The sequence below is a fragment of the Arvicanthis niloticus genome, chromosome 11, assembly GCF_011762505.2.
Source record: "Arvicanthis niloticus isolate mArvNil1 chromosome 11, mArvNil1.pat.X, whole genome shotgun sequence".
Classification (NCBI taxonomy): domain Eukaryota; kingdom Metazoa; phylum Chordata; class Mammalia; order Rodentia; family Muridae; genus Arvicanthis; species Arvicanthis niloticus.
In genome coordinates this window covers 13211577-13238500 of record NC_047668.1, presented here as the reverse complement: position 1 = coordinate 13238500, position 26924 = coordinate 13211577, and the positions used below count along the sequence as shown (strand labels likewise).

General features: G+C 36.9%; 1 protein-coding gene across 7 annotated transcripts in view; it reads right to left on the bottom strand.

Moving 5' to 3' along the window:
* Positions 1–26924, bottom strand: part of Ralgapa1 (Ral GTPase activating protein catalytic subunit alpha 1) — a 210746-nt gene that overhangs the window by 12958 nt on the left and 170864 nt on the right. For all 7 annotated transcript variants that reach the window (XR_013113153.1, XM_034514151.2, XM_034514149.2 and 4 more), the window contains 2 exons: positions 19078–19236; positions 17199–17326 (listed from right to left, as the gene is read on the bottom strand). Coding sequence is in view for 6 of the 7 variants with exons in the window: in XM_034514151.2 (XP_034370042.1) it covers positions 17199–17326; positions 19078–19236 (287 nt within the window). In the remaining variant the exon portion in view is untranslated. The remainder of the gene's footprint in view (positions 1–17198; positions 17327–19077; positions 19237–26924) is intronic.

The following is a 26924-nucleotide window of genomic DNA, read 5'->3' as shown; positions in this document are numbered from 1 at the left end:
CCCCCCAACCCCCCCCCCCCACCTACCCTCCCTACCCACACAGGTGCTGTAATCATAGCAATATAATTACCCACTAATCCTTTGTCCTTGTATTTTCTGCAAAGCAGAAAAGGGGAAGGGATATTACAATTCTGAAAATAATGAAGGGCACTACACATGCTCTGCCACAAAGAAACAGTTTAAAGCCGAGCCGAACTTCATTAGGTTTACATTAGTAGACCTTTTGAGTAATTGCTTTTAATTTTAAATTTCAAGACAGGCTCTTAAGAAAATGAGTCCAGTTTTACCCTGGCCCTAGAAAGGTAAGTATGAATTTCCCTTTCTACAGTTTATAGGGATATCACCATCTGCTCCTATTCACTGTTTTAGGGCATTAAAGAACATAAACACATTGTAGCCCAAAGGTCCCCTATATATGTGCTGACAATTATCTATTTTCATGCTACAGAGGTACAAATGCTGCTGCACATTTCTTGAACTTAAACTTTATTTAAAAGTTTACCCAATACTTTTATGAAGGAAGGGACCTTTGCAATATACCCAAATGTAAAGACTCTAATTGTACAAATAGCTTTAGTGAGTTTTTAGAAATTGTAAACCTCAAAGTAACTCTTTATCTACTCTTATGGACAAATTCTGCTCCCCTGTCAGCAATGAAGCCAATATAACCAATATAGACAATATATTATTTTTGTCTAGTTTAGGGTTTGGTGCACATCTTTGTAAATGGTAGGTGCTATTTTTACATTTCCCTCCTTCCTTTCCCTGTTTCTATCCTGTCCAGGCTAACAGAGCACAGCATCTTCTGGAACTACAGGTGTACTCCACCATGCCCTGCTTTAAGGAAAGTTTTCAATGCTGAGGTAGGAAATATACCTTTCTTGCCAGATATGCTTGCACACACCTCAATTTCAGCACTTAAAAGCTGATGCAAGAGGGTCTTAAATTCTAGGCTAGTTTGGGTTACAAAGTGAGCATCCACCCATCCAAAATATACCTATATTCACGTGTCAGGACTCTGTAATAATGTTTCTTATTGTGGTCCTTACAGAGGGCTTTTTGATTTATTCTGACAATAAGAAAATTAAACATGAAGAAAAATGTTAAGCGATAAATATTTTTATTGTATTGAACTGCAAGGAGACTAGACTAAAAGGGAGATTGGTCTTAAAGAAGTTACAACCTTAAGTCTCTACACATTTTCTTAATCCTATAATTTTAAACTGCCTTTACCATGAGAAACAAAAATACGTTTACTTTTTTTTTTTTTTTTTGAGACATGGTTTCTCTATTACATATCTTTGGCTGTTCTAGAACTTGCTGTGTAGGTCAGGCTGGCCTTCAACCCACAGAGATCCACCTGTTTCTGACTCTCAAGTGCCTGGATTAACGGTGTGGACCACCAAGCCCAGCCTCATCTTTAGTTTTGTGATCACTGATCCCAAGGCATGATTCAGTCGGTTGTACATTTAGCTAGCATGTAATTTATGATTAGACTAAAAGAAATGGAAACTTTTCATGCATATACACTTGAATTATATAACACATAAGAATAAAGCATAATTAGTGTTATAAATATTATAATTGTAAACAAGTATTAAAGATTTTTACTATTATTTTTTTCTTAAATTTAATGTATTTAGGAGATAAGTTTATTGACTTATCTCCTAAATACAGGTGGGGGGTACCTCACCCTAAAGATGGTTTCTTTTAAAGAACACCTGAAGTTTTGGACTTTGTTATCAATGACAGTTTTAGGGAGGGCATAAAGCCTGCTCAGGAAATTCTGGCTCCCTTAAGGAAGCATGTGTTCTCCACTCAGCCTGTGACTTTTCTATAGCTTTGGGGATTAGAAGTTTTTTGTCTCTTCTCTATCTTTGAGATTCCAAGAATTCTGACAGAAACCATTAGTTTGAAATTTTGACTACTGAATGAACTATTTGTATTGGAGAGTGTTATTTAAATTGCACTTTGAGTTGTAATTTAAGTGCTGTAAACTGATTACTACTTAAATTGTTACCAACTGGTTGATGCTATTTGTAATTAGCTTTGCAAGTTGTGCTAGGTACTGAAACTACAATGATAAAAGTGCATGGCCTCTGCCTCTGTGACATCAGTCTCTACCTGCCTAACCACCAAACGAACAACTAAAGCACAGCACAAACATCCACAGAGCCTCTTGTCTACAAAGTGCAGCAGCAACACAGACGTGCTATCAGTGTCAGGGACAGGCAGGACTCCTTCTCTCCTTTCCTTTGTTTCTGAGACAGGGCTTTAAGTAGTCCAGAGGGGCCTAAAACTCACTGTGCAGCCAAAGATGATCTTCAACTTATAATGGGGGTTACCTTCCAATAAAACTACTGCATGTAAAAATAAGTTTAAAATATTATTTAGTATAGCAAGAGTATTGGCTATCCCAGTTAGAAGACGGTTGTCTACCTCCATTATCATATGGATGGGCAGAAGGAGCAAAGTATATCACTAATACAGCAAGAAAGTAGATGGTTCAGATGATCAGAAACTCAACACAGCTTTCATCAGATGTGCTGGTTCCTACATACACACACACACACACACACACACACACACACACACACACACACACAAAACAGGAAGTTGAACTGAAATAAACTCAGGAGCTACTTGTTTTTGTTGTTGCTTTTGGTTTTTTGTTTTGCTTTTTTCTGTAATGTTTTTGGAGACAGAACCTTGTTTTGGAGCTCAGGCTAGCCTGAAACTCACCATCCTCCTGCCTCAGCCTCCAAGTGCTTGAGACTCAGGCAGAATGTGTGTTCAGAGTGAGTCTTGCCTGGAGGAGGGGTGCTGCAGTCTGTTCAAAACAAAGTTGCTGTCGAGTCACATTGGGACTAGAAACTTGTGTTCTAGTTAACACCTCAGTATCTTTTATATCTAATTTTACTGAGCTGCATGCTTTGTGGAGGATTTAAAAAAAAAAAAAAAGAAGGAGGAGGCTATGAGGCATGTTATCCCAAAGCTGGTCAAGACAATGAACATTAGCTTAAATTCTAAGGCTGGAAAGTTTGAAAAATACACTTATATCATTACAACATAATTATTGTATTTTTAATATATATGCCGTAGTAAAAAAAAGTCCTTATTTATCTTAAAAAATGAGAAGAGAATTCAAATGATATTTAACATTTTACTTTTAGAAGGCCATGAAATACCTTTATATACTGCAAGGCAAAATCATTGAGTAGCCTTGAATAATGAAGATGAATTTTATTGATATATAATATGTATAGGCATACTTTACAAATACACTTCAAAGATCTCATGCTACTTAGTATTAGTAGTAAAGTATCACGTGACACTGACATGCATAGGAACACAAAGTATCCTATAAGCTTTATGAAATGAGTGTAAACTATTGTTTACATTACAAAGCCATGTCTAGTAAACTAAGGATTTTGCAGGGGAAGGTCTACTCTGTCTCTTTTCTACTTACTGTAGCTAAGTCCTTCAAGAAACTTGCAGTCTAGTTCATTTGCAGCAAAGACAAATTCTCTTAAATATCATTTTGTTTAATTGTATCTGGCTAGCAGAAGGCCTTCTCGAAAAGTCTGCAACAGGTTGTGACCACTGTCTGTTTTTACGATGTCTTGAATTAATGGCATTCTTTAGTAGCGGACACTATCTCCACCGTTTAGGGAAAGCTGCGATTTGTCAGGGCTGACAAAGCTGGGCTTTAATCCACCCTCTCAACCATATTGCCAAGTCTGCATTGTTTTCACTGCATCTCAATTAGAGATAGGCAGGACACCTGGTACTTCTTTATCGGAGTCCCATGGCTGCCAGATGACTCAAAATCCATAGCAGGTGCTAAGGCAGTGTGAGGAGAGCTCTATTACTGAAAGCTGGAGTGGAACAAATTTTTACCATATATAATTGCTCATAAATCAGTCAACTAGTAAATGAAAACATCAGAAGAGTTGATAAAGCCCATTTTACCAATGTTCATGTAAATACATTAAGAAAGATTAGCCTCAAATAAACAGGCTTAAAAATTCAAACTCATCCAAAGTCTCTAAAAATACCTCCTGATTTAATAATCTAATAATCATTGGCGATTTCCAAAGTCACTACCATGACTATCTAATACTGACATATCTCTCTCCTACTTTCACAAAAGGTGTATGAAAAAAATATTTAAAAGAAAAACTAAGCTATCTAAATTTCAATTTCAATGAAATAAAAAATTTCTACCTATTCTTGTTAAGATCTACTTAAGAGTAACATCATTAATTTTTAATAATGAAATTTTCCTATTGATTAAAGAACTGTTCCAAAATTACTAGTATTGGAGTAAGCTTAAACTCCTGGGAGGTACACAGTCTTTTTGTGTTGTTTCTTTGTGAACAAAATTTCCAGTACATCAAAATAGAGGAAATTGATGTAGGAGTTTCAGTTAAATACTAGACTCAAATCTTTACAGATCATCACAAAAAGGAAAAAATAACTAACATATAAACACAGACACGTACACACACACACACACACACACACACACACACACACACACACACACAAAAGTGAAAAAACACCCCCAAACCAAAAATCTCCCCAAACTCTAAAGCGAGATTTTACAGTATACAATTACTTAAGTTTTATCTCTACTTAAATGTGTACTAATATAATTAAAATTTTAAATGCTGTAATTATTGAGCATACAGTAAAGTGATTTTATTATCATAGCAAGTATTAACAAAGCACAGCAAATTGCCATTTCAAATATGGTCATAGAATCTATGATAAGCAGTATATTGGCTTAAACTAATGCACTATGTGCCCCCAGGGAATGACAGCCTGGGACACTGGGCTTTAACATCCAAATCTGCCCATTCATCTTGACTTTAAATATAATCTATTCTGCAGTAGACCGGAGGATGGGCACTCAGTGACTTACTGTTTCTGAAATACTGCACTAGTGCCATTTACTAAATTACTTAAGGGGATACAAGGAGAGGGAATTCTAGTAAAGTTTACAGATTTAATAATTATATAAAATGTGCACTCAACTTTCTCCAACTTTAGCAGGAACATCTCAATCACATAAGAAATTACAGTAAAAAGTTGTCCTAAAATATCTCTTCCTGCTATATACAAGGGCAGCTACATAAACTATAACATCAAATATAACTGGTCAATTTAATTCAGTTGGAAAAATAATCATCTGTGGAAACATACTATGGGGTCAGAATCCCCGGAGCTTAAAATAAGCTTTAACTTAAAAAGAAAAAAGAAGTAGATCATTGTTTGTTTGCTTCACAATGATCAATGGCCTGTGGAAAGAGTTGCAGAATTAAACAGAAAAGCTCAAGGAGTGTTTATACAAACAACAGGGTATACTTCAGAAAGAGTAAACAACCTTCCCACTTTTAAAGATACTCAAACTAGACAGACCTCACAGAGGCAAGGGTACATGATTAAAACAGTCATTAGCTAGTTATTAAATTGTAAATGTAGGAATTAACCTTAAGATGTGCTATGTTACTTATTTTAGCATTTGTAACTGTAACACAGTTGCTTTACATTTCTATAATAATATACCATATATATGCGGTTATACACTCAGATATCTAGAAATTCCAAAAAGGCAAAGTATAAAGTAAACAAAGCCAGATTTGTTATTTTATGTGAAATGTGGTGGTTTAAAGCCATTTCTCATTTAAAATGAGGCTATAAGAATACCTGATTTTCATCTAAACATAGAACTATGGTGACCTAAAATGGCCATTGCTATAGTGTAAGCAGGAGGGCTGAGGATGGCTGTGGCATGTGAACAAGGAGTAAGTACTACAGGTGGCGGCTCAAATATACTCATTTGCTTTCTTTTTGATAGTAGCTATGTGCTAAAGGAAAGTCAACACTCCTGTCAGGAGAGTAAGCAAATGTGGAAACATCAGTTCTACAACAGCTCTCTTTGCTCCTTCTCTTTTCTGAGCAGCAATTAGTAAAGCAACCCCTTCCCCTCCTCCCTAGCTGTCAAGCTGTTCAGAGCAGTTTGCGACTTGACAATAGTACCATTGTGAGCGCTCTCTGGGCTTCCTTCCCACAGAGAGTTAAATGGGCAGTTCCTGCTGCCCATGATTGGTGTCCAGTGAAATAATACTCAAGAGCCAGGTTTTATCAGCTTCACGCCAAAGAAGTGAAGCCAGGGAACCCAAGCCTTCATATCATACTGGACCATATGCCAACCCTGATGGCCCCAAAGGTTTATCACTAAGAATCAGGATCCATCATGTCCCTTGTGAAATTTCACTTCACATACCTTATGTGAAATGCAAAGCCTCACCAAAAGCTGAACCCTCTTTACAACTGGCATGGACAGATGGATGGCAACAGTGGTTTGGCAAGCAAAAGTTACAGTCTAAATAAGCTATAGTGTGTTTGAGAGAACGGGTTTAGCAGAAAACAGGGAGCGTTCTGACCTATGCTTTCAATTTTTTTATTTCATTGTAGAGTTATTAAAAATTCAGTATTAAAAGCTCTCTAATAAAATGAGAAGGATTAAAAGCACTTTATTTTGTATGTCAAATAGGCTAACAAGTTAGGCTGACTTCTGCTTCATAGCCTACTTGCTCTCTGAATCCCCCAAATGCCATCTGAATCTGCAGATGTTTTTATATTTAGATGAAGACTAGAATGCAATTTGAACTAAGTGTGATAAATAATAGTAAGAACGTATCAGTTTATCCTTATCACCCACAGACACAGGTTTTTAAACATGGGGATGAAAACCCTGTTTCAGCCAGCACCGGTGAGAAGGGAAGGACGACGCAGACCAACATCATGTTTGGATGTTTAGGAACAGTATGTCCAGATCTTAATGGAGCTTTCTATCTTCCCTCTGGCACACTGTGATATGGCCCAACTGTCTAGATTGGCATTTGTGTACCATACTATCACACTAGATTTGACAAAAACACTTAAGTCAGTGGAAGTATTTTTTTTGTCATGAAGCCAACATATAATAAGAACAGGAACCCCTCCACAAAAAAATAGGCTATAAACACTTACCTTGTCAGTAATGTATAAAAGCATAGTATATAAAAACAGCGAAACTGTTATGGAAGAATGCAGTCTAAACCAGGTTTTGGGGCACAAACTGTAATCCCAATAACTTGGGAGACAGAAGCAGACTCAGAGTTCAAGGCCAGCCCATGGAACACAGTAAACCTGTGATAAAAACCCTGTCTCAAGAAAAGAAGCGCTGAGGTACAGCTTGCTCAGAAGTAGAGTGTTTGTTTAGTGCACACACACTGAATCTGACTCTCAGCCCGCCAAAAGTCTACCATAGAAAATATAAAATCTCAAATGCTCTTTAAAAATGACAAATATGCATAAATGTTACCAAGCATTCACAGATACCTTCTCAGTCTCACTAAGATACAAGCTATTACTGTTAGTAGTCTGACAATAATTGCTTAATAAATTATATAAAAAAGTGAAGTTTATAAAAATGATAGTTAATAAAACATGCATTGGAAAGGCTTTTCCAAGGAATGAAAAATGATTAAAGTGTAATTCCTCAATTAATCATCAGACAAAAGGCATACAACAATGGAAGAGATTGTCACTGGCTGCCACATTGTCAGTAACACCAAAAAAAAAAAAAAAAAAAAAAAAAAAAAACCAGTTTGTGTTGCCTTTCTTTCTTCTCAGCTCCACTGCTTGTTTAGACACATGTCTCCATCCTCACCTGCCCCCACTCTTCTCTCGGCACTCCATCACCGAGCAGTGTGGACTTCTTGCATTAAAAATCGGATTTGGCCGGGCGGTGGTGGTGCACGCCTTTAATCCCAGCACTTGGGAGGCAGAGGCAGGAGGATTTCTGAGTTCGAGGCCAGCCTGGTCTACAGAGTGAGTTCCAGGACAGCCAGGGCTACACAGAGAAACCCTGTCTCGAGACACCCCCCCCCCCAAAAAAAAAAATCGGATTTATGTCTTAGGTGGAGAGGGAGAATGGACACCCTGTACTTCAGCACTCACAGGAAGTTAGAGAACAACTGTTTGGGGGAGTTGATTCTTTCTTCCACTTTGTTTTGAGGTAAGGTCTTTCATTTCAGCAACTGAACTGCTGAAGCAAGCTTCTGGCCAATGTTCCTGTCTCCACCTTTAATCCACATTAGTGCTGGGAATACAGATGCATGCACCACATGGCTTTTAAGTGGGTGCAGAGGGATGAACTCAGATGGTTTTTACCCACGGATCCCTGGTCCTAACTTGCATTAATAACAGTACACTTCATATGTTAACCATGTCCCTTTCCTACCCTGAGCCACTTTAGTCTTCTCTGTCCATAAAGTCCTGTGTATCTTTGAAGTAATCTGCAGACTAGATCACCTTGGGAAAGCCAATCCTAATGCCCTCCACCCCAACACTATCTTTTTTTTTCTCATACACAATCACCATCACAATCTTGCACACTAATCTAGTTCATAGGGCTCCCCTCTCCTACACCACTGTACGCCTCAAATGGGGTACCTTTTTGTATGTGTGAGACAAAGTCTCACTAAATAGCTCTGGCTGTACTAGAACTCCATATGAAGATCAGACTGGCCTTGAACTCAGAGACTCTCCACTTGCCTCTGCCTCCTTAGTGATGGAATTAAAGATGTGCACCATCACAGCCACACTTGGAGGAAGCAGCAACTTTTAAAATTCTAGCTTTGCTCAGACAGTGTCTCCTAGATAGAATGGAGTCAACAAATATGTGAGTAAGTGAATGACCAGAAATTCCTTAGTAATATGGTTAATGTCAGGTCTTGGTAGAGGAGAAAACCTATATTCCAGATTATAACAACATTGTTATAAAATAAAGTTGATCATGTAACTAAAGCCATTTTTTGTGAGTTCCTACAGTGCAAATATAGTAAAATTATTAATATCAAGTGAAACCCAAATAAAAGATTACCTCAAGAGAACATTAAGAGACAATGTTACCACCAGGTGTAGTGACCCACACCTTTAATTCTAGCACATGGAAGGCTGAGGCAGGTGGATCTCTGAGAGTTCAAGCTGAGTGCGGTCTATATAGAATCTCAGCCTAGCCAGAGCTATATCCTTATCTAGACAGACAGACAGACAGACAGACAGACAGACAGACACACACACACACACACACACGGGGGGGGGTGCGGGTGGGGAGGAAGGGAGACAGACAGATGGGATGGGGAGTAGAGGAGAGAGAAAGTGTTTGAGAATGAGAATTTGGCACTTTTAGACTACTGGTTCAATTCCACAGAACTTTCTCTATTCTCATCACATATTTATTATAAACCATAGAGTTTTACATTTATTTCCTTACTTTTTATTTTGGGGCTCCCCTTCCTCTTCTTTCTCCCTCAGCCTCTTTTCATTGTTAGAGAATTAAATATGCTACACAAGAGTTCTTCCAGCAAGTTCCAGACCCCTTAAAGAAAACCTTTGGTTTTTACTCTTGGAGACATAGTGAACTTACTATGTATTCTAGTCTGTTCTAAAACTTGTGATCCTCCTGCCTCAGCTTTTCAAGTAGTTGCTTCTATAGGTGTTTGCCACCATATTTGGTTGCTTTTATTTATTTTTTCTTGTTGAAAGCTTAAGTCAGATATGTTATTTCCAAATCAATAACAACTTTAAAAAATGTGATAAAAGAGTACTACAATGACTGAGAAGAATCTACTAGATAATTAGATGTCATCAACAAGGTTTCCACCCAATGAAAGGAAGAGCTAAAAAAGAAAAAGAAAAACAAACAAACAAACAAACAAACCACACAGTAGGGTAGGGAATATATCAGCATCACTACAGAAATACAACGCATATCCATGGGCCCTGTTTAAAGAACTGCTTTATTTGCAGAGACACTATTAGGGTTGTCAACAAAATCCAGGTCAATGGGATATGTAAGAATACAGAAAAATTCTTGAAAGTAATACCCATGTCTTTAACACAGAAGATGTAAATACTCCAATTAGCCACAGGCAGGCCAATAAGAATATTTTAACTCTTGGAGAAGTCCTAATACAACAATTACTATCAAACAATGGCTGCAAGGACACAAAAGACTTCCTTCACATCTCTGAATATTTACCAGCTAACCAATTTGTCCATTAAGTTCAAAACAGTGATTCAGAAAGTATGAAGTATGCTATCAGATAGGGAGGCTCCTTGTGGAGCTGCTAATGGCAAGAATACACAGGTACAAATGTCCCAGCAAGTGACTGAAGGGCTAGCTCCCCAGCACCCACAGTACCTCAGCTCCCTCTACCGCTCACCTGTGGCTCTGACCGTTCTTGCTTTTAGTAAGGATGTGGGAGCATTTGGAACTTTAACTGCACAAAATCATTTTGATGGGGACACCAACATCTGCCATTGCCATCACGTCAGACATATCTTGGCTCACTTTTCTCCCTGAAAGATACTCTTTGCCCCTCATCTTTTATCATTCATCTGTGAAAATATATGACCTCACTAAATATAATCATCATTAATAAAGATACACTGACTAACAGCCAAAATACAAACTCCTGGGACATGGTGCTGTACAACTTTAATCCTAGTACACAGCAGGCAGAGGCAAGCAGATATCTGTAAATGCAAGGCCTGCCTGGTCTACACAGTAAATACTAGGTCAGCCAGAGCTACATAGCAGGACACCTTCTCAAAAACAAAAGCCAACCAAACAAAACTGATCTTTTCCATGTATATGCTGTTGTTTTAATCATGTGTCAAAGCAATTTCTTCTGGTTCTAGATGTCATTTCACCCATCTAGTATACTCTACAAAGTGGCAGCCAAGTTATAACATTTTAAAGATTTATTATATTTTGTATGTGTGAGTATTTTTCTTGCATGCATGTATATACACCATGCATGTGCCTTGTGTCAGTGGAGTTGAGAAGAAGGTCCTGGATCCTGTGGAACTGGTGTTACAGATAGTTATGATCTTTCTCATGGGTGCTGCAAACTGAACTCAAGGCTCTTTTCAAGAGCTTGACCTCTGAGCCATCTTTCCTAGCCCCATGCAACCCAGTTTAATACAAATTTAAAACTAAGTTACAAAAAAAAAAGGTTTTTTTTTAATGTTTCAAAAAATAAGCTAATAATAAACTCAAAAACATAGGCTGGAGAGATGAGTTAGTAGTTAAGAACAGTGTTACTCCTGTAGACGGTCTTCCCAGCACCTGTGTGGAAGGCTCACAACTACCTGTCCTTTAGTTCCAGGGAGACCTGATACCTCCACATTCATCTATGTACACACACACACACACACACACACACACACACACACACACACACACACAGAGAGAGAGAGAAAGAGAGAGAGAGAGAGAGAGAGAGAGAGAGAGAGAATGTGTGAAAGAAAGAGAGAACATAGATGCACATACGTATGCATGCACGCACGGTCTCTTAAAAATAGAAATAAACCTCTAAAAATATAGGCAAAAGAACACATGTGAACTTTTAGAGTATAATCAGTAAATTTTTTCTGCTGAAAAAAAGCTAAGAACCCACCCACTATTAACAGCCTTTGTTCTATTATGGTGTGTTATTGCCCATTTACCATAGGCCAGACATTGTGCTAAGTCACTGAAATCAGGAGGAAAGTAAAACATAAATATGTGTACAAATGCATAAGCACTATAGCAAAATGTTTCCAGGCAGTGTGAGCAATAAGTTTGTTTAATTGGAGAAATTATTTTAATTTTTTTGCCTCCCCCCCAAGATGTATCATTAGGTCATAATGAAAGAGCATACAGGTAGAAAAGAGCGGAGGCACCTACTCTTGGAGCGTTAAGAAGTGAACATTAATAGAAGATGAATTTGGCTTAGCTCAACAAATACAGGGTTGAAGCATGAGGCATGCTTGACAAAGCTATAGGAAGAACTAGGAGTCTGGGAGGGCAAGATAAAAAGAGCAGTTTACAGGTGATCAAGCAAGTGTACATCTGCTGCAGTAGGCAGAGAACCATTGTAAGCCTTCAGCATGCCCAGGTTGGTGTTTGAGACGGGAATACTGTCATTAGCTCCCTCACACCTCAGTTCTCTGAACTGCTGCTACAGATGACAGGCAGGACGCCTAGTGCTTCACTGGACAGTTTTATTTAATCCTTACACTAATCTTGAGTTTGGTACTATAATTATCTCCTTCTTAGAGATTAAATTAAGGATAGTCCATATTTATTGATGTTATCTTCTAAGAAAATGCTTTACAAAGGACAGTAAATACATAAAATTAGGTAGTTTTTCAAGAAACTCATTTTCTTTTAACAGGAAATGGCAGCAATATTGATGGGACCCCCCTAAGGAGCTCTACAATGTCCTACCGTAATGAAGGGACCTGCATTAATGGAGCCAATCAATTACCATTCATTTAGCTTTGGCTCTCACACTTGTGCAACAGGTCCTTTACATCTGAGCAGTAGAACTGCAGGGCTAACAAACTGCGACTAATTGAAGAATTATCATTGAATTTAGTAATCTGTCTGATATAGATAACAAAGCCAATTCTGGCATTTAAGAAAAAGTCAATCTAAACAGATTGAGACAAACCAAATAATATTGGTTGTGGTAGGAAAACATATTAAGCCTAAATGTAAAGCATTCTTTAAATATGTCATTTAACTATATAGTAGTCCTTATACTGTATATCTCAGAATATCACATATACTATTTATAGATACATATAAAGCCCTAGCTATAAATCACAAGAATTGTAGTACTGGCTGGGCCTGGTGGGGCATGCCTTTAATCTTAGCACTTGAGAGACAGGGGCAGATGAATTTCTGTGAATTCGAGACTAGGCCAGTGAGTTCCAGGGAAGTCAGGGTTACACAGAGAGACCCTGTCTCAAAAAACAAAAACAACAATAACAAAAAAAGAATTACAGCATACATGTCACATTTCATCTACTCAAATCCTATCCACTGAGACATGGATTTTCTACATATTCTTCCCTGATTTTATTCCACACTAATGTCTTCCTCCATGGAACTCTCATACCAATTTATTTGTAACCCTACTTGTATTATAACCATCCATATTTTTCCTTATTAAATATTACCTTTATAAGAATAAGTATCACCTGAATGTTAGCATCAATTCAAAATCTTTGCTAATATAGTGCAAATGATGTGTGTATATACATATATACACAAATATACACACATTCACATATATCATTTTTCTTCTGAGATAGAGTCTTGCTATTATTGCCCAGGTGGCTTCACACTCCTCCTGTCTCAGTTACTCCCAAGTTGTAACTTATAGAAATGTGCCACTGGCCCTGGCTTTCAATAAATATACTTGTGTATGGCACCACAGACCTGGCCATCTTGATACCCTAGTAAATGTATCTTAACAAAGAAAAAAACTTCGGATATATCTTTGACCTCTTAATAAGTATAATACTTCATCATATATCAACATACCATATATCAACATTTATGGTTTGTGTACTTTTATCAAAATATATAAGAGAAATGATTAAGATGTGAAGCAAATCAGAATAAGTCCATGAATATTATGTGTCAACTTAGCTGGCTCAAGGACACAGTTTGGTTGAACACCAGTCTAGATGTGATTACTACTTAAACTAGTAGGCCTGAGGAAAGTCCATTACCCACATTCCACAGGCAGGCTTCATCCAGTCAAAGGCTTTGAGAAAAACCTGAAGGTCACATGAGAAAGAAAGGATTCTACTGCTAGTTGTCTTAAGACTGACAGCAATATGAGGTCTACAGATTTGGTACTTATCAATCCCTACAGCTAGAAAGGCCAATTCCTTAAAGTACATCTTTCTTATTATTTATGTAACATTTACATTGTATGAGTTATCATAAGCAATTTAAAAATGATTACCATATGAAGTACCTTTGTATAGGTTATATGAAAATATACCAGTTAGTAGAAAGGACTGAACCATTTATAGATTTCGTATCCTCAGGAACTAATCCTTCATGGATACAGAGGATGACTTACATCATCTTACAAGTTTTGTTTCTCTGAATTTATTAATGTGATTATATACTATAAATTCTGACAATTCCTACATGTAAATCTCACACTAAAACACAAAGATCATAAACAATGACAGCATTATACTAAACGTGTGCCTTTCAAGGCATAGTGAAACTTTCGTAAGGATCAAACAAATTTTTACTTAAAGAATAGAGTTAAAACTGGCAAGATTATCACATAAAAGCTTTAGAAGACCATGAAATAAAAGCTTTCATTTCCATTGTAAAACCCCAAACTAAGCAACCAAACAAACTGGAACTCTTTCTAGGTCGCTAATAAAATGATGGCCTAAGATCAAACCCGAAACACTGCTCTGGCTCAACAGCTACTCAGAGTCTGCCTGGTCGGCCTCCCAAGTGTGGCGATTCAATTCTAATTGCATGATCAAACCAACAAATTGAGCTTAAGAGACAAAAGTACCTAGCTGACAAAATCAGAGGTTGCATGAAAATGCTTTTCAAGTACAAGTAATGTAAGAAACAACAAGTGAAGTGAGGGAGAGGTTTCAAAGCTTGAAAGACAGTCATCAATACTGACAGATTACTGTAATTCTGGTTGCTAGCATGATCGATTTGGGCAGCATATGGCAATCAATACTGTCCTCATTTTCTGAACAACATTAGATTCATAGTTACAGAAGATGTTCCTAGGATAAAATTTAAACTCCATTTAATGATCATAAATAGCACAATTTATGCTGTGGAATCTTAGCAGGCACTATGATGGTACATAAGATAACTGACCCAGCAGTATAACTACATAAATACAACCGAGTTTATTATATTTCACCTTTTTATTTCTTTGATGAGGATTAAAGAACTAACTCTGGTGGTTTTCAAAACCAACTTCTATTTCAATTGCTACTATAATTCATGTTAAGCATATTGATTGATTTTAGAACACACAATTTTCTCACTGAAAATCTGATGTCAAAAACATACATTTTAAAATTGAACACATTTCTGAAATCAGTATGTTACTTAAAATTAAAACATAAATTCCCATACTTTAATACCTCTAAATATAAGTACCTAGTTGTAATTTATTATATAAACCTTCATGTTAAAATCAAGAAAAGAAGTCACTGCCCCATAACATTCCTTCCTACCTCTATTCACTCATTTATACGTTTGAGATAGGGTCATGCTATCTGCGATTTGTCTTGAATTCCTGATCTGAAGTGATCCACTCTCTTTGCCTTTACAGCTTTGGATATAGGAGCACCTACTACATGTGTCTCCTCCTCAACAATTAGAATATAAAATATCTTATAGAATATAGATTATCTTGTGCATTTTGCAAAAGATAATAAATTCTCTGGATTGATGAAGGATAGGGATATCTATTATTACTTCTCTTGATATATATGTACAATTTTTCAGGAACCCCCATGGATAATAAAAATCTAGTTCCCTTTGGTAATAATGGTAAAGCATTTATATATAATAAATCTCTACATTACTTACAGGAATGACTGTACAGATATAAGTACCAAATTAGTAGTTGTTATCCCATACTGTTAAAGGGATAATGATAAGAAAAAGAAGTTTCCTTTTTTTCCTAAGTATTTTCCCATACAGCTGGATGAATTTTTCAAATGGTGAACCCTGAATATGGAGGGATGAGTACTTTTAAATGGTGTGAAAACCAATTTCCTACACTGTAGAGAGGTTTGTTTGGTCTATGTAATATTTTCACCTATTTTGTTTTTATTTTAAAATGTTAAGTGTGCTTGTGTGTCCATGTGCTCAGCCCATGTAGGTGAGTACAGGTTCCTGAAGAGGCCAGAAGCATCATGGAGCTCAAATGTGAGCTGCATGTTGTGGAACCAAGCTCAGGTCCTCTGCAAGAGCAGTACGTCGGAACTGCTGAGCCAGCTTTCCAGACCCTTAGTCTAAGTATTCTGCAAGCAATTTTGTTGGTAAGGACAGTTCAGATCTGCTGTTTTAAAAACAGTGTTCATTTCCACTATTTTCATTGAAATTATTTCTTTTCATCCTACAATACTCTCTAATGTGGCAACCATTATCTCAATATGATTAAATATTAAAAATATCATAAAGTAGGTCTGAGAATTCACCTCAAGCAGCTAATCAGCCCAATATAAAAACTCAATTAAGCAATTCCTTAGTCTTGGGTGGAGATGTTTTATATCAATTGTAATATTTCTAAGTAATATAATTAATTACATAAAATCTCATTTAGCGCTCACATTAATGCCTAGACAATATTAGAATCTTTTTACAGATTAAAAAAAAAAAATGAGATTCAAAGATTCTCTGACTTGGGCTGAGATTCTGACTTGATGGTAGAGTGACTGTCTAGCATGAGCTAGGCCTGGGCTTAATTCTAGAAACTGAAGGGAAGGGAAAAAAAACCAAACCTAATTCTGGGGCATGACCAAGACCATGAGGTAGTTCCCATCACTAAGTGCATAGTCTATTGCACACTGAGTTCAGGAACATGCTGAGGGCAATGCAGCTCCGGAGGAGAGCGCTGGCCAGGCAGGCTAGCTCCAGACAGGCAGGCTAGCTCCAGACAGACGGGCTAGCTCCAGACAGACGGGCTAGCTCCAGACAGACGGGCTAGCTCCAGACAGGCAGGCTAGCTCCAGACAGGCAGGCTAGCTCCAGACAGACAGGCTAGCTCCAGAAGCCATGTTCCTGAGCATCCCACGCCTTCATGACTCACGCTATACTGGTTATACTGGTCCATGTTTAGAAGGTTTTTAATCTCACCCATCTCATTATTTACCATTTAAGAATGGTTCGATTTTCATTTTTCTCATGAATGTTTCTGGACACCAACTTCTAGCAGACTGGTTGGCCCCTTAGTATACACCCTGCATACTCCTCTTTTAAAACAATGTAGTAAATTTTTTTCCCATGAAGATTGAATTATTTCCAATGATTGTTTGTATTATTTCTACTCTGCCAGAGTAGCACAGAGTTTGACATATAATGGCATCCTAATAAACTAAGCCAATGATTAGTATTTATTAAAAGTATGTAAGGAAACTTACCACTCAAGTATCACAATTAATCACTAGGGAGGAACTCTGTCAACTACTTATCAACAAACAGAAATTCTAGTCTTAATACAGAAGAAGCACTTACCCTTCTGTAAAGTAGATATATGCTAGTATGTTAAGCACACAGTTAAAAAGGATACAAGTTTTGGTACAATGGAATCAGTGACTTCAGAGCACGGCTAGCATTTATTGCTGTGGATCGAACCAAAATGGGCAGAACTTTTCCATTTACAATAGCACCGTCAAAAAGTGGACCAAAGAAGGGAACCTGTTGGAGATCAGAACATAATTTTACAGTCAAACTGTAGAAAGACTATAATAAAAACAATCAAGATCCTTTACACACAAATGTGTTTTTGTTTCCTCTTAGGTTTACTTCAAGTAAAAATATTATTCAAATCCAGTTTTTTACATGATGAATCACTCATACGAGGGCAACAGACAAAAATGCCCAAGGTCAATAGGGTGTCCATTCAAAAGGACTACGTGCTTTGTACAACTAAATAATGTATATCCTTTGCCAATTTTCAAAGTTTTGTAGTCAGAACTGTATACACACACAAAATCAATTCTTCTATTAAGCAAACAGGAAAAGATAAACATTTTTACAGGTAGGTATTCAGATGGTCATTTTTGTGAGTTATGAGTTTGAGTTTTATTCTTATAGTTTGGACATGAAATGTCTTCCCAAAACTCATGTTGAATGCTCAATTCCCAGCACCATGTTTAGAAGGGTGGCTCTAGGGAAGGGACTGGGTAACCAGATCTTTGACCCACAGGCCCTGAATCACTGAGGTCAAATGACCATGAACTAAAATCATTAGACTAATATATCTTTCTTCTTTTAAGACGTGTTTCCTAGGATTTTGTCACAGTGACAAAAAGCAAACTTAACACAAACACAGAACCTAAAATGTATTTGGCTAGGCTAATTACAAAACAAAATATATACTTGATAATTAACTGTCACCCTATCAGCTGACATGAGAGCTGTGAATATATAGGTCAGCGGTAGAGTGCTAACCCAGCTGTGTGCAAGCACCAATACTAGAAAAACAAAACAAAACAAAACAAAGCAAAAAAAAAAAAAAAAAAAAAAAAAAAAAAAAAAAAAAAAAAAAACCAACAAAAGAGACCTGTTTAAAAATGCCAGACATAAATGGTAGTTCAAGGCAAGATAATTACCCAAGAATGATAGTATTTTAGGCTTTGTGGTCAGATTATACTTCAATTTTGTTTAAAAAAAAAAAAAAAGCTTTAACATATAAAAATGTAAGAAAGCATTCAGTTTTTAGGCTGCACAAAATTATGCTGTACCCTGTTATAAGTTGACTTCTGGTTTACTAAACAAACAAACAAAAAACCCAACAACAAAAAAACTTGTCCACCAGGAAAACTGATAAATGGAAACTTAACCCAAGGTATGGAATCCTGAAGATTCTCAATCAACTGTCAAAGCAATTTTCTGTTAAAAGTATTCACCTTAAAAAAAGGAACACATGAATATAATGCCAAACTTTTATTATTTTAAAAAGAAATGCTTTTGAAATAGTTGTTGAAATTCTGTGGTATGTCTAAGCTATCCAACCATAGGAGAGGTAACATCTTTTTGAAAATTATTTGTAGGCACTTCATTTATTATTTAAAAAGTATTTTTAGTGTTCTAAGACAGGATCTCATTAAGTAGTACTAGCTAGCCTGGGATTTGCTAAATAGATCAGGTTGGTCTTGACCCTGTAGCAATTGTCTTCTCTCAGCCCTGCTGAGATTACTGTTGTGCCTTGCCAATACCTCCCTGCTTCTTACTGTGTCTTTTAGAAAACTGTAATTGTTTTCTACTTTAGTAAAAGTGAAGCTAAGTACAAGGAACGTCCACTCAGGCACTGCTTAGCCGTCCCCCTAGGTGGGTTAGTTCCTTCTACACTATGTTCAAGACAATCTACATGGCTACTGTTGGTTGCATTTCCCCCCTTTCCCACAACTGCGTATCTACTAAGACTGAAGTTAAGAAGTTCTCACCTCTGGTTTTTTCATGATCTGGATACTGAACATGTGGTTTTTCATTGGATATATTACAATGAGGACATCACCAAACTCTGTAGGAATAATTCCTCTCCTGTAGTCTCTAGTATGTTCTGACCAAACAATGTGTACTTCATCGTTTCCTAGATGTCTCAACTGGAAAAGCAAGGAAATAGTTTATAGCACTTTATAAAAGCCACTCGAGCATAGTTACACAACTAGTGACATCAAACCATACAGAAGGGAAATGGCTAATCACTGTACTGACACAGAATAAAAACACTCAAAGTCATCAGGGACAAGAGAAGAAGACCAGGCGTTTTCAACTCCCACAGTCAGAGACAGGAAGAACTTTAGAGTCACAGCGCAACTCATTTAAACTGGCAACTGTACCACTGCAATTCCATTCTCAAAGGTTAGTTTAAAAATGAACTGATTTGAGATCCTTCTCCTCTTATTGTATCTACTTTCTGCAGTGCTAATGAGTAGTAAGGTGGCCTGAGAAGGCAGCCAGAAGAGAAACAAGCAAATAAACATACAAAAAGGCAACTCAAATTTTATAATCACTTATTGAGCAAGAGAGAGTTGGTTATTTTTGGTCTAGCAAGTTAATTTTTAGGTAGCCCCCACAATGAAACATAAAATCCTCCAAAAATGTCTTGATACTTATTGGGCCCTAAAAACATGTTACTTAGATATTTGTGCTGTTTACAAAGGCGCTTCTGGCAATCTTGAAAGAGTTCTGTTATGATAATTAAAACTGCGAGAAAGGGAGGATTTAAAAGTTGTTTCTAATAACTTGTTTAAAATGAATTTACTGTACATTATTGAGTTTTCTTCATGTAGATTATAGTATAAACCTCAATTTTATTATACAATTTCACCATCTAGTTTATCTATAGACTCTGCTACTTGGAACACATGAGTGTGTATCTGGAGGCAGGCGGTTTACACTGGCTCTCCATCACTCTCAGGTAACTGGACACACTGGCTGGGAAAGCTTAGAAGATGAAAGAAGGATAAGGTTGTTCTGACCTATGGTATGGGCAATTTCTGTTCATTATATATGCAATTTCTGGGTTAAAAACTATAAGATAGATAAAAAAATTTAATGTCTGACTAAAACAAAAAGAGTAGTTCACTTTTTTCAAAGGATCTTTTGACTCACTCCTTAGCCCTGAAATTAACTTCTTACACCTGTGTAGAACATACAGGAATGACATAAATGCAGACTTGAACTTCGTGCCATTTTTAAAAAGCAAAAAAGAGATTACACAACTTAGAAAAGCCATGGCCCTATAATTTCATTTTTTAATCAAAATACTTTAAAAATATCCTTCCTATACAGCCATCCCCATGTGTCAGCTTCCCTAATAGGTTTATGTTAACTGAATACAAAAGAAATGTGAAATAAATTTAACCAGGAGGGATGATCCAATCTAATTTTGATACATTAATGTCATATGCTGTACATGTTACAATAGCAGCCAGATCTAATACTAAGCTCCAGGCTATACTGAGATTTCCAAATGGCAGATTGTTCTAAGTGATATCAAGTATAATTGAAGTAATAAATGATAGTAAAAGCTGAGCACACTGTCAGGAAGAATTTAAGTATTTACTTTTTAAAATTAAATGAGTTAGGTTAGGAAAGACAAGACAACTGAAATAATGCAGGTCTCAATTTACAGAAAATTCCTTTTATTTATCTGCTACATTAACCCTTGAACTCTTGCCAAAATTATCTATAATTTCTAGTGCCACTTATCTAAAGAAACAAGAGAACAAGGCAACTCTATTATTATCTTTTATCCAAAGTTGTCTTCAAATATCTTCCACATAGTATTTAAGGTCTGTTATTTTTTGTCAAAATATTATAATATTTTTTGTATTGAATCATGTGCATCAACAAATAATTCTACATGTGTTTGATATTTAAAGGAAAAACTTTCATAAAAATCCTTTATTATTTAGATTCCAATGCTAAAAATATAGCTGTTTAGGCTATCATATGACATTTTTATAATTTTAAAATCTGAAGTATAATGATTAAACAGAAATTGAGATGTTGTTAATCGTTGCTGTGTATTTGGAAATTTTTGAAAAACTAATGAAAGATGACTTTCTAGTGACCAAAAGGTAACAGAAGTCATGATGCCAGTAATAAAAGCAAGTGAGCAAACAAATTTGGTATTGGGTACAGATACTTTATATACTATATTTATTTATTTCTTACGACTTAAAGACTTAAAAGATCAGTCTTATGTTACTCAGTAAGTTTTCCTGTATTCTAAATTTCTCAAAGGAGTGCCTTTCTTTTCTTCTGTCTGTCCGTCTGTCTGTCTTCTTCCCTCCTCCTTTTATTTCTTTTCTTTTCCTTCCTTTGTTTGAGACAGGGTTTCTCTATATAGCTTTGGCTGTCCTGAAATTTAAGGTAGACTAGGGTGGCCTCAAACATAGAGATTATGCTTTTGCTGCCTAAGTGCTTGTACTAAAGCATGTATGTTTTTGAAGCCATGTGCAAGTCAGTTTTTAAAAGAGCACTTGAGACTGCTGTGTACATGGGACAGGTCTGTGCAATGACTGGTAACCAAAGTACTCTTTTAAAGTCACTTCAACTGCTACTGACATCACTCTGGAATAATTTGTATAATGTAGGATACAGATGACCAGTATTAGTTTGTGAAGAAAATAAAATGAAATTCAGCACGTGTAAATTCTAGTTCTTTATTCATTATAGAATGTTGATACTAAAAGATACCCTAAGGGAGGAATTTCACACCCAATACAGTAGCTCCACTGTGGTATCCTGAGGGGTAGATAGATACCTGGCCTCTGCTCAAATACATGAAGCAAACCCTGCCTTCCTGACACTAGTTCTTGAAAATTAGCCTTACAAAATGAATCCAATATGTATTCTATAAGTTATCTTTTCAGGTATTTGAAGATGACTTTAATATCTTCACTTCACTTTTCTTTTTCAGGTTAAAGTATCACTTTTCTGGATTATTTTCTCAGTTTACCGATGTTTCTATTAAACCACAATGCCTGTAATAGAGCATTAATATGTGCTCTAATACAGCAAACTCATTAACGGAACTATTTCTTTCTTTGTTACTAAATTATTTTCTCAAACTTTATGGTATCATGAACAGCTAGTCAACTCAAACTTTTTCTTGCTAAGTTCTTGTTAACAATGTTTAAAATGTCCAGATTAAAAAAATTATTTAGTGTGTGTTGTGTGTATGTGTATATTTGTGGTGTGTGCATGCTTGCGTGTGTGTGTATGTGTGTGTGTGCACATGTACACACATGTAGATTTCTAGGAGACTGAATTTAGGTTGCCAGACTTGGCAGCAAGTTCCTCTACCCACTCAGCTACTTGCAAAGTTCTTTTAGTCAGGTAAAATCAACTTATTCTTATTAAGTTTTATATTGCCAAATATAGGTTAACTTTAAGCTTGTTAAGGTTTATTGTTAGCTGAATTCTGCTATGCAGTTTGCTGGCTCTTTTCCAGATTAGGGTTATCATTAAATTAAAATTCTTACACCTTCATTTAAGTTCTGAACAAAAATGTCAAATAGTTTACATGAGAGTAATTACAGATTTTCATTCTACTTACAAAGATACCTACCTTTCATTTATGAAGGTTATTTATTATATACTATTTATTAAGGGCATATTACTTATTATACGTGTTCTGTGATAATTCACTTAATATAATAATTATAAGGCAAGTGCAATCAGTATTACTATTTTTCTAAATAAACAATTGAAACTTAAAAGGATGAAGTAGTTTGGCTAAGACAAAACAAAACAAACCTTTAAATGACAGAAACAATATTCAAATCCAGGCAATCAGGTCCCATAACCCAAAGTTGAACCACTTTGCAATACTGCCTCTTGCTATATGTGTTTGTGTTCTGAATATGATTATGCAATTAGTCATCATACATACGAAGCTATTAAGACCACAATGCTTCAACTTACACACACACACATACACACACACACAATTCACACAGTCTATGGTTGGCCCTCATCTAGTAATCCTATTAACAGATTCATTCTGATGAGATTAGTTGTGCTGAACTTACTACAGTGGCTTCTAGTGATCACTGCCTCGTTATCTACGTGCTCACAGCCATCTGCTTAACAATCCTATTTTGCTGGAGTTCATGAATGTTGGTATTTTCAGAGGGATGGCCTGCTCTGTACCCCTTTGTAAAATCAGGTATTTGCAGCTGTTACAGGCCAGATGCATCATCCTAAAGCTTAAATGCTGACAAACTAGCCCTGGCTGTGGTGGTATTAAGAATTTAAGTCCTACTAGGTAGGGACTTGGGGAGGTGATTAGATGATTTTAAGGGGGTAGTATCTGTTTAAAAACAAAACAAAACAAAACAAAACAAAACAAAACAAAAAAAAACCTCCAGAGAGCTTGCTTGCCACTTTTACCAGATAGGGTTACTGTTGAGAAGCTCAATCATCTCTGAACAGGGTAGTGGCTCCCCAGCAGACACTGGATCTGCCAGCCTCTTGATCTCACCAGCCCCTATAACTGTGGGAAGTAACTGATGTTTACACATTTCTAGTCTCTGGCATTTGTTACAGAAGTAACAAAGGATTAAAACACTCAGTTTAAAAGAATGAAGACACCCACTTTATAGTAGTACAATTATTCATCTTATCAATAAGGAATCTAGAATTAAAACTTTACTTCCTTAGTGTCATAAAATGTAAAATCATGTAAAGTAACTATTTTTGTCTCATAAGTTAGCTTAGACTGAAGGAAAGGCTGTCCAGAAACTGCCCCACCTGGGGGATCCATCCCACATGCAGACACCAAACCCAGACACTATTGTGGATGCCAAGAGGTGCTGGCTGACAAGAGCCTGATATAACTGTCTCCTGAGAGGCTCTGCCATAGCCTGACCAATACAGAGGCAGATGCTCATAGTCAACCATTGGACTGAGCCAATGGGGACCGGGTCCCCAATGAAGGAGTTAGTGTAAGGACTGAAGGAGCTGAAGAGGTTTGCAACTCCACAGGAAGAACAACAATATCAACCAACCAGACATCCCCACCCCCACCCCAGAGCTCCCAGGGATTAAACCACTAACCAAAGAATACACATGGAGGGACCCATGGCTCCAGCTGCATATGTAGCAGAGGATGGCCTTGTCCGGCATCAATGGGAGAAGAGGCCCTTGGTACTGTGAAGACTTGATGCCCCAGTGTAGGGGACTGCTAGGGCAGAGAGGCAGGAGTGGGTGGGTGGGTGGGTGAGCACACTCATAGAAGCAAGGGGTGGGATAGGGGGGTTGCAGAGGGGAAACTGGGAAAGACGATAATATTTGAAATGTAAATAAATAAAATAACCAATAATAAAAAAAGAAAAACTAGTTAGCTTGCCTCTGACTTAAAAAGCAGGTATCAATTAATTATATTCTCTCGATCAAAGTTCGAGTATTCTCTGATTCTACTGGTTTCCTCACTACACCTCTAACAAACTTCATTTTAAAAATTGTTACATTTCGTACTGTTTCCTATCTCTACAGCTACACTAGGTTAGACATTACATTGCATCCTTAAACTAGTTCATGAATTCTTAAAAGATCCTCTCTTTTTAAATCCCTCCTTCCTTTCATTCTCCTTTCTTTCTTTCATTACTAGACATGCACTGAGAGCTGTCTGGATGCACCGCACTAGCTTTTGCAGATGATCATATCAGGAGAACTGATATGATCTCTGACCTCAAAGCTTTTGGTTCTGTGAAAAAGACACAGTAAAATAACCAAGCAAACAGTAAATAAGTTACAGACAACGTTCCAAACACTTCTCTGAATACGAAGAGCAGAGGACACAATCTCTAATGGCACTTGCACTGAAAGCTGCAGTATACATACAAGTTAATATTTTAACTAAATGTGGAAGTACTTGTGGAAGCAGAAACAGCACCTATGAAGAAATTCAAACAGGATTCCAACTCTTCCAACCCTTACTTCACTCATCCATAGAGATCCACAAAGTGAACACATGACAGTCTTCCTGCCTCAGCATCCTGAGTATCATATATGACTTTATAGCCCACATATTTTCATACCTTCATTTACAACCTGGGTCATTATTATCGATTAAGAAAAGTTTCTTCTATCCCAGTGTGGTGGCACATGTCTTTAATCCCAGCACTTGGGAGGCAGAGTTCAAGGCCAGCCTGGTCTACTGAACTAGTTCCAGGACAGCAAAGGCAACACAGAGAAACTTTGCACAGTGATAAGTGCCATAAAGAAAGTACTACTGGAGTAAGGAGATGACTTAGTGAGTAGGGTTTGACACATAAGGAAGAAGACATGAGTCTAGATTTCCAGAACCCAGGAATGGCAGGTGCTTGCCAGTTAGCTAGCCAGGTGTACACGGCAGCAAACTGAGACCTTGTCTCAATTTAGCAAGGAGTTGAGGACTGATACTCTGAGGTTGTTTTCTGACTTCCATGTGCATGTGTTAGGCTCTGCCAGTGCACACACACACATGTGTGCATACACCACACAGATTTAAAAAGGCAATATAGAGCAAAGTGATAATGTTCTTGAGTATAGGGGTTCTCTAGCTACAATGATCTGGAAAGTCTGTGAAACTGTCACAGAGGTGTAAGAATAATGAGAATAAAGAAGTCTGAAGAAATGTAGTCTAATTAAACACTTCAGTATCCAGAGCCTCAGATATGTGACTAATAGATTTGGTGGAAGGTTAAGATAGTGAAAGCAGGTTGACAAATGAGTAAGAAATGGCAGGAACGGTGATAAGCAGGTAAGTAGAAAGGTGGTCAAAGCACATGGGAACACTAGGGTTAAGTCTTACTCTGTGAGCAAAGAGAAGCTACATCTATCCTGTCCAGATCAAGCTGGTCATGGTGGTGAGACAAGCTGGCATGCAACCACTGATATTATTTCCATCCTCTATCTTTGTCCCCAGGAATACACTTTAGAAAAGTTGGGCTTGTGGGTAGAATATAACATTAAATAAAATTTGTAACATTGATTGTTATATTTTGATCTGAACCTACAAGTAGAATTTTTGTGTTTGTTAGTTTTTGTCAACTTGACATAAGCTTGGGTCATCTGGGAAGAGGGAACAGCAGTTGAGAAAATGTGGCCATCAGACTGGCCTGTAGGCATGTCAGCGGGGGCAGGGGCACTTTCTTGAGTAATAATTGATATGGGAGGCCCAGCCCATGATGGATACTGTCACTCTTGGGCAGGCTGGTCTTGGGTTGTGTGTATGTGTTATGTATATGTATGTGTGTATACACACACACACACACACACACACACACACACACATACATATATAAAAGCAACCTGAGGAAGCCATGAGGAGCAAGCCATTAAGTAGAATACCTACATGACTCCTGCCTCTGCTTCTGCTTGAGTTCTTGGCCTGGTTTCTCTCAATGATGAACTGTAATTGGTTCATATAAGCCAAATAAACCTTTTCCTCCTTCATACTGCTTTTAATAATGGAGTTTATTGCAGTGACAGAAAGAAAACTATGACAATTCCATAGAATCCATTAATTATATTATAAACCCACTTTTTAAAAATAAAATCTTTTTATTATTTCATAGTTTTAAAATTAATTTTTCAGATTATATTTAGCTTATAGTTCTTTGAAAAGTCTCTCACATGCTAATTTTATTTTAAAATTACGATAAAAATAGATTTGAAATAAAAGTTGGACCAAGTAGAGTCTTTACAACCCAGTTATTTCAGAAACTACTGTGATCAAATTTCAAGACATAACCTGCTGTCCATTACACTAATAGTATTTCAAAGGAAACGG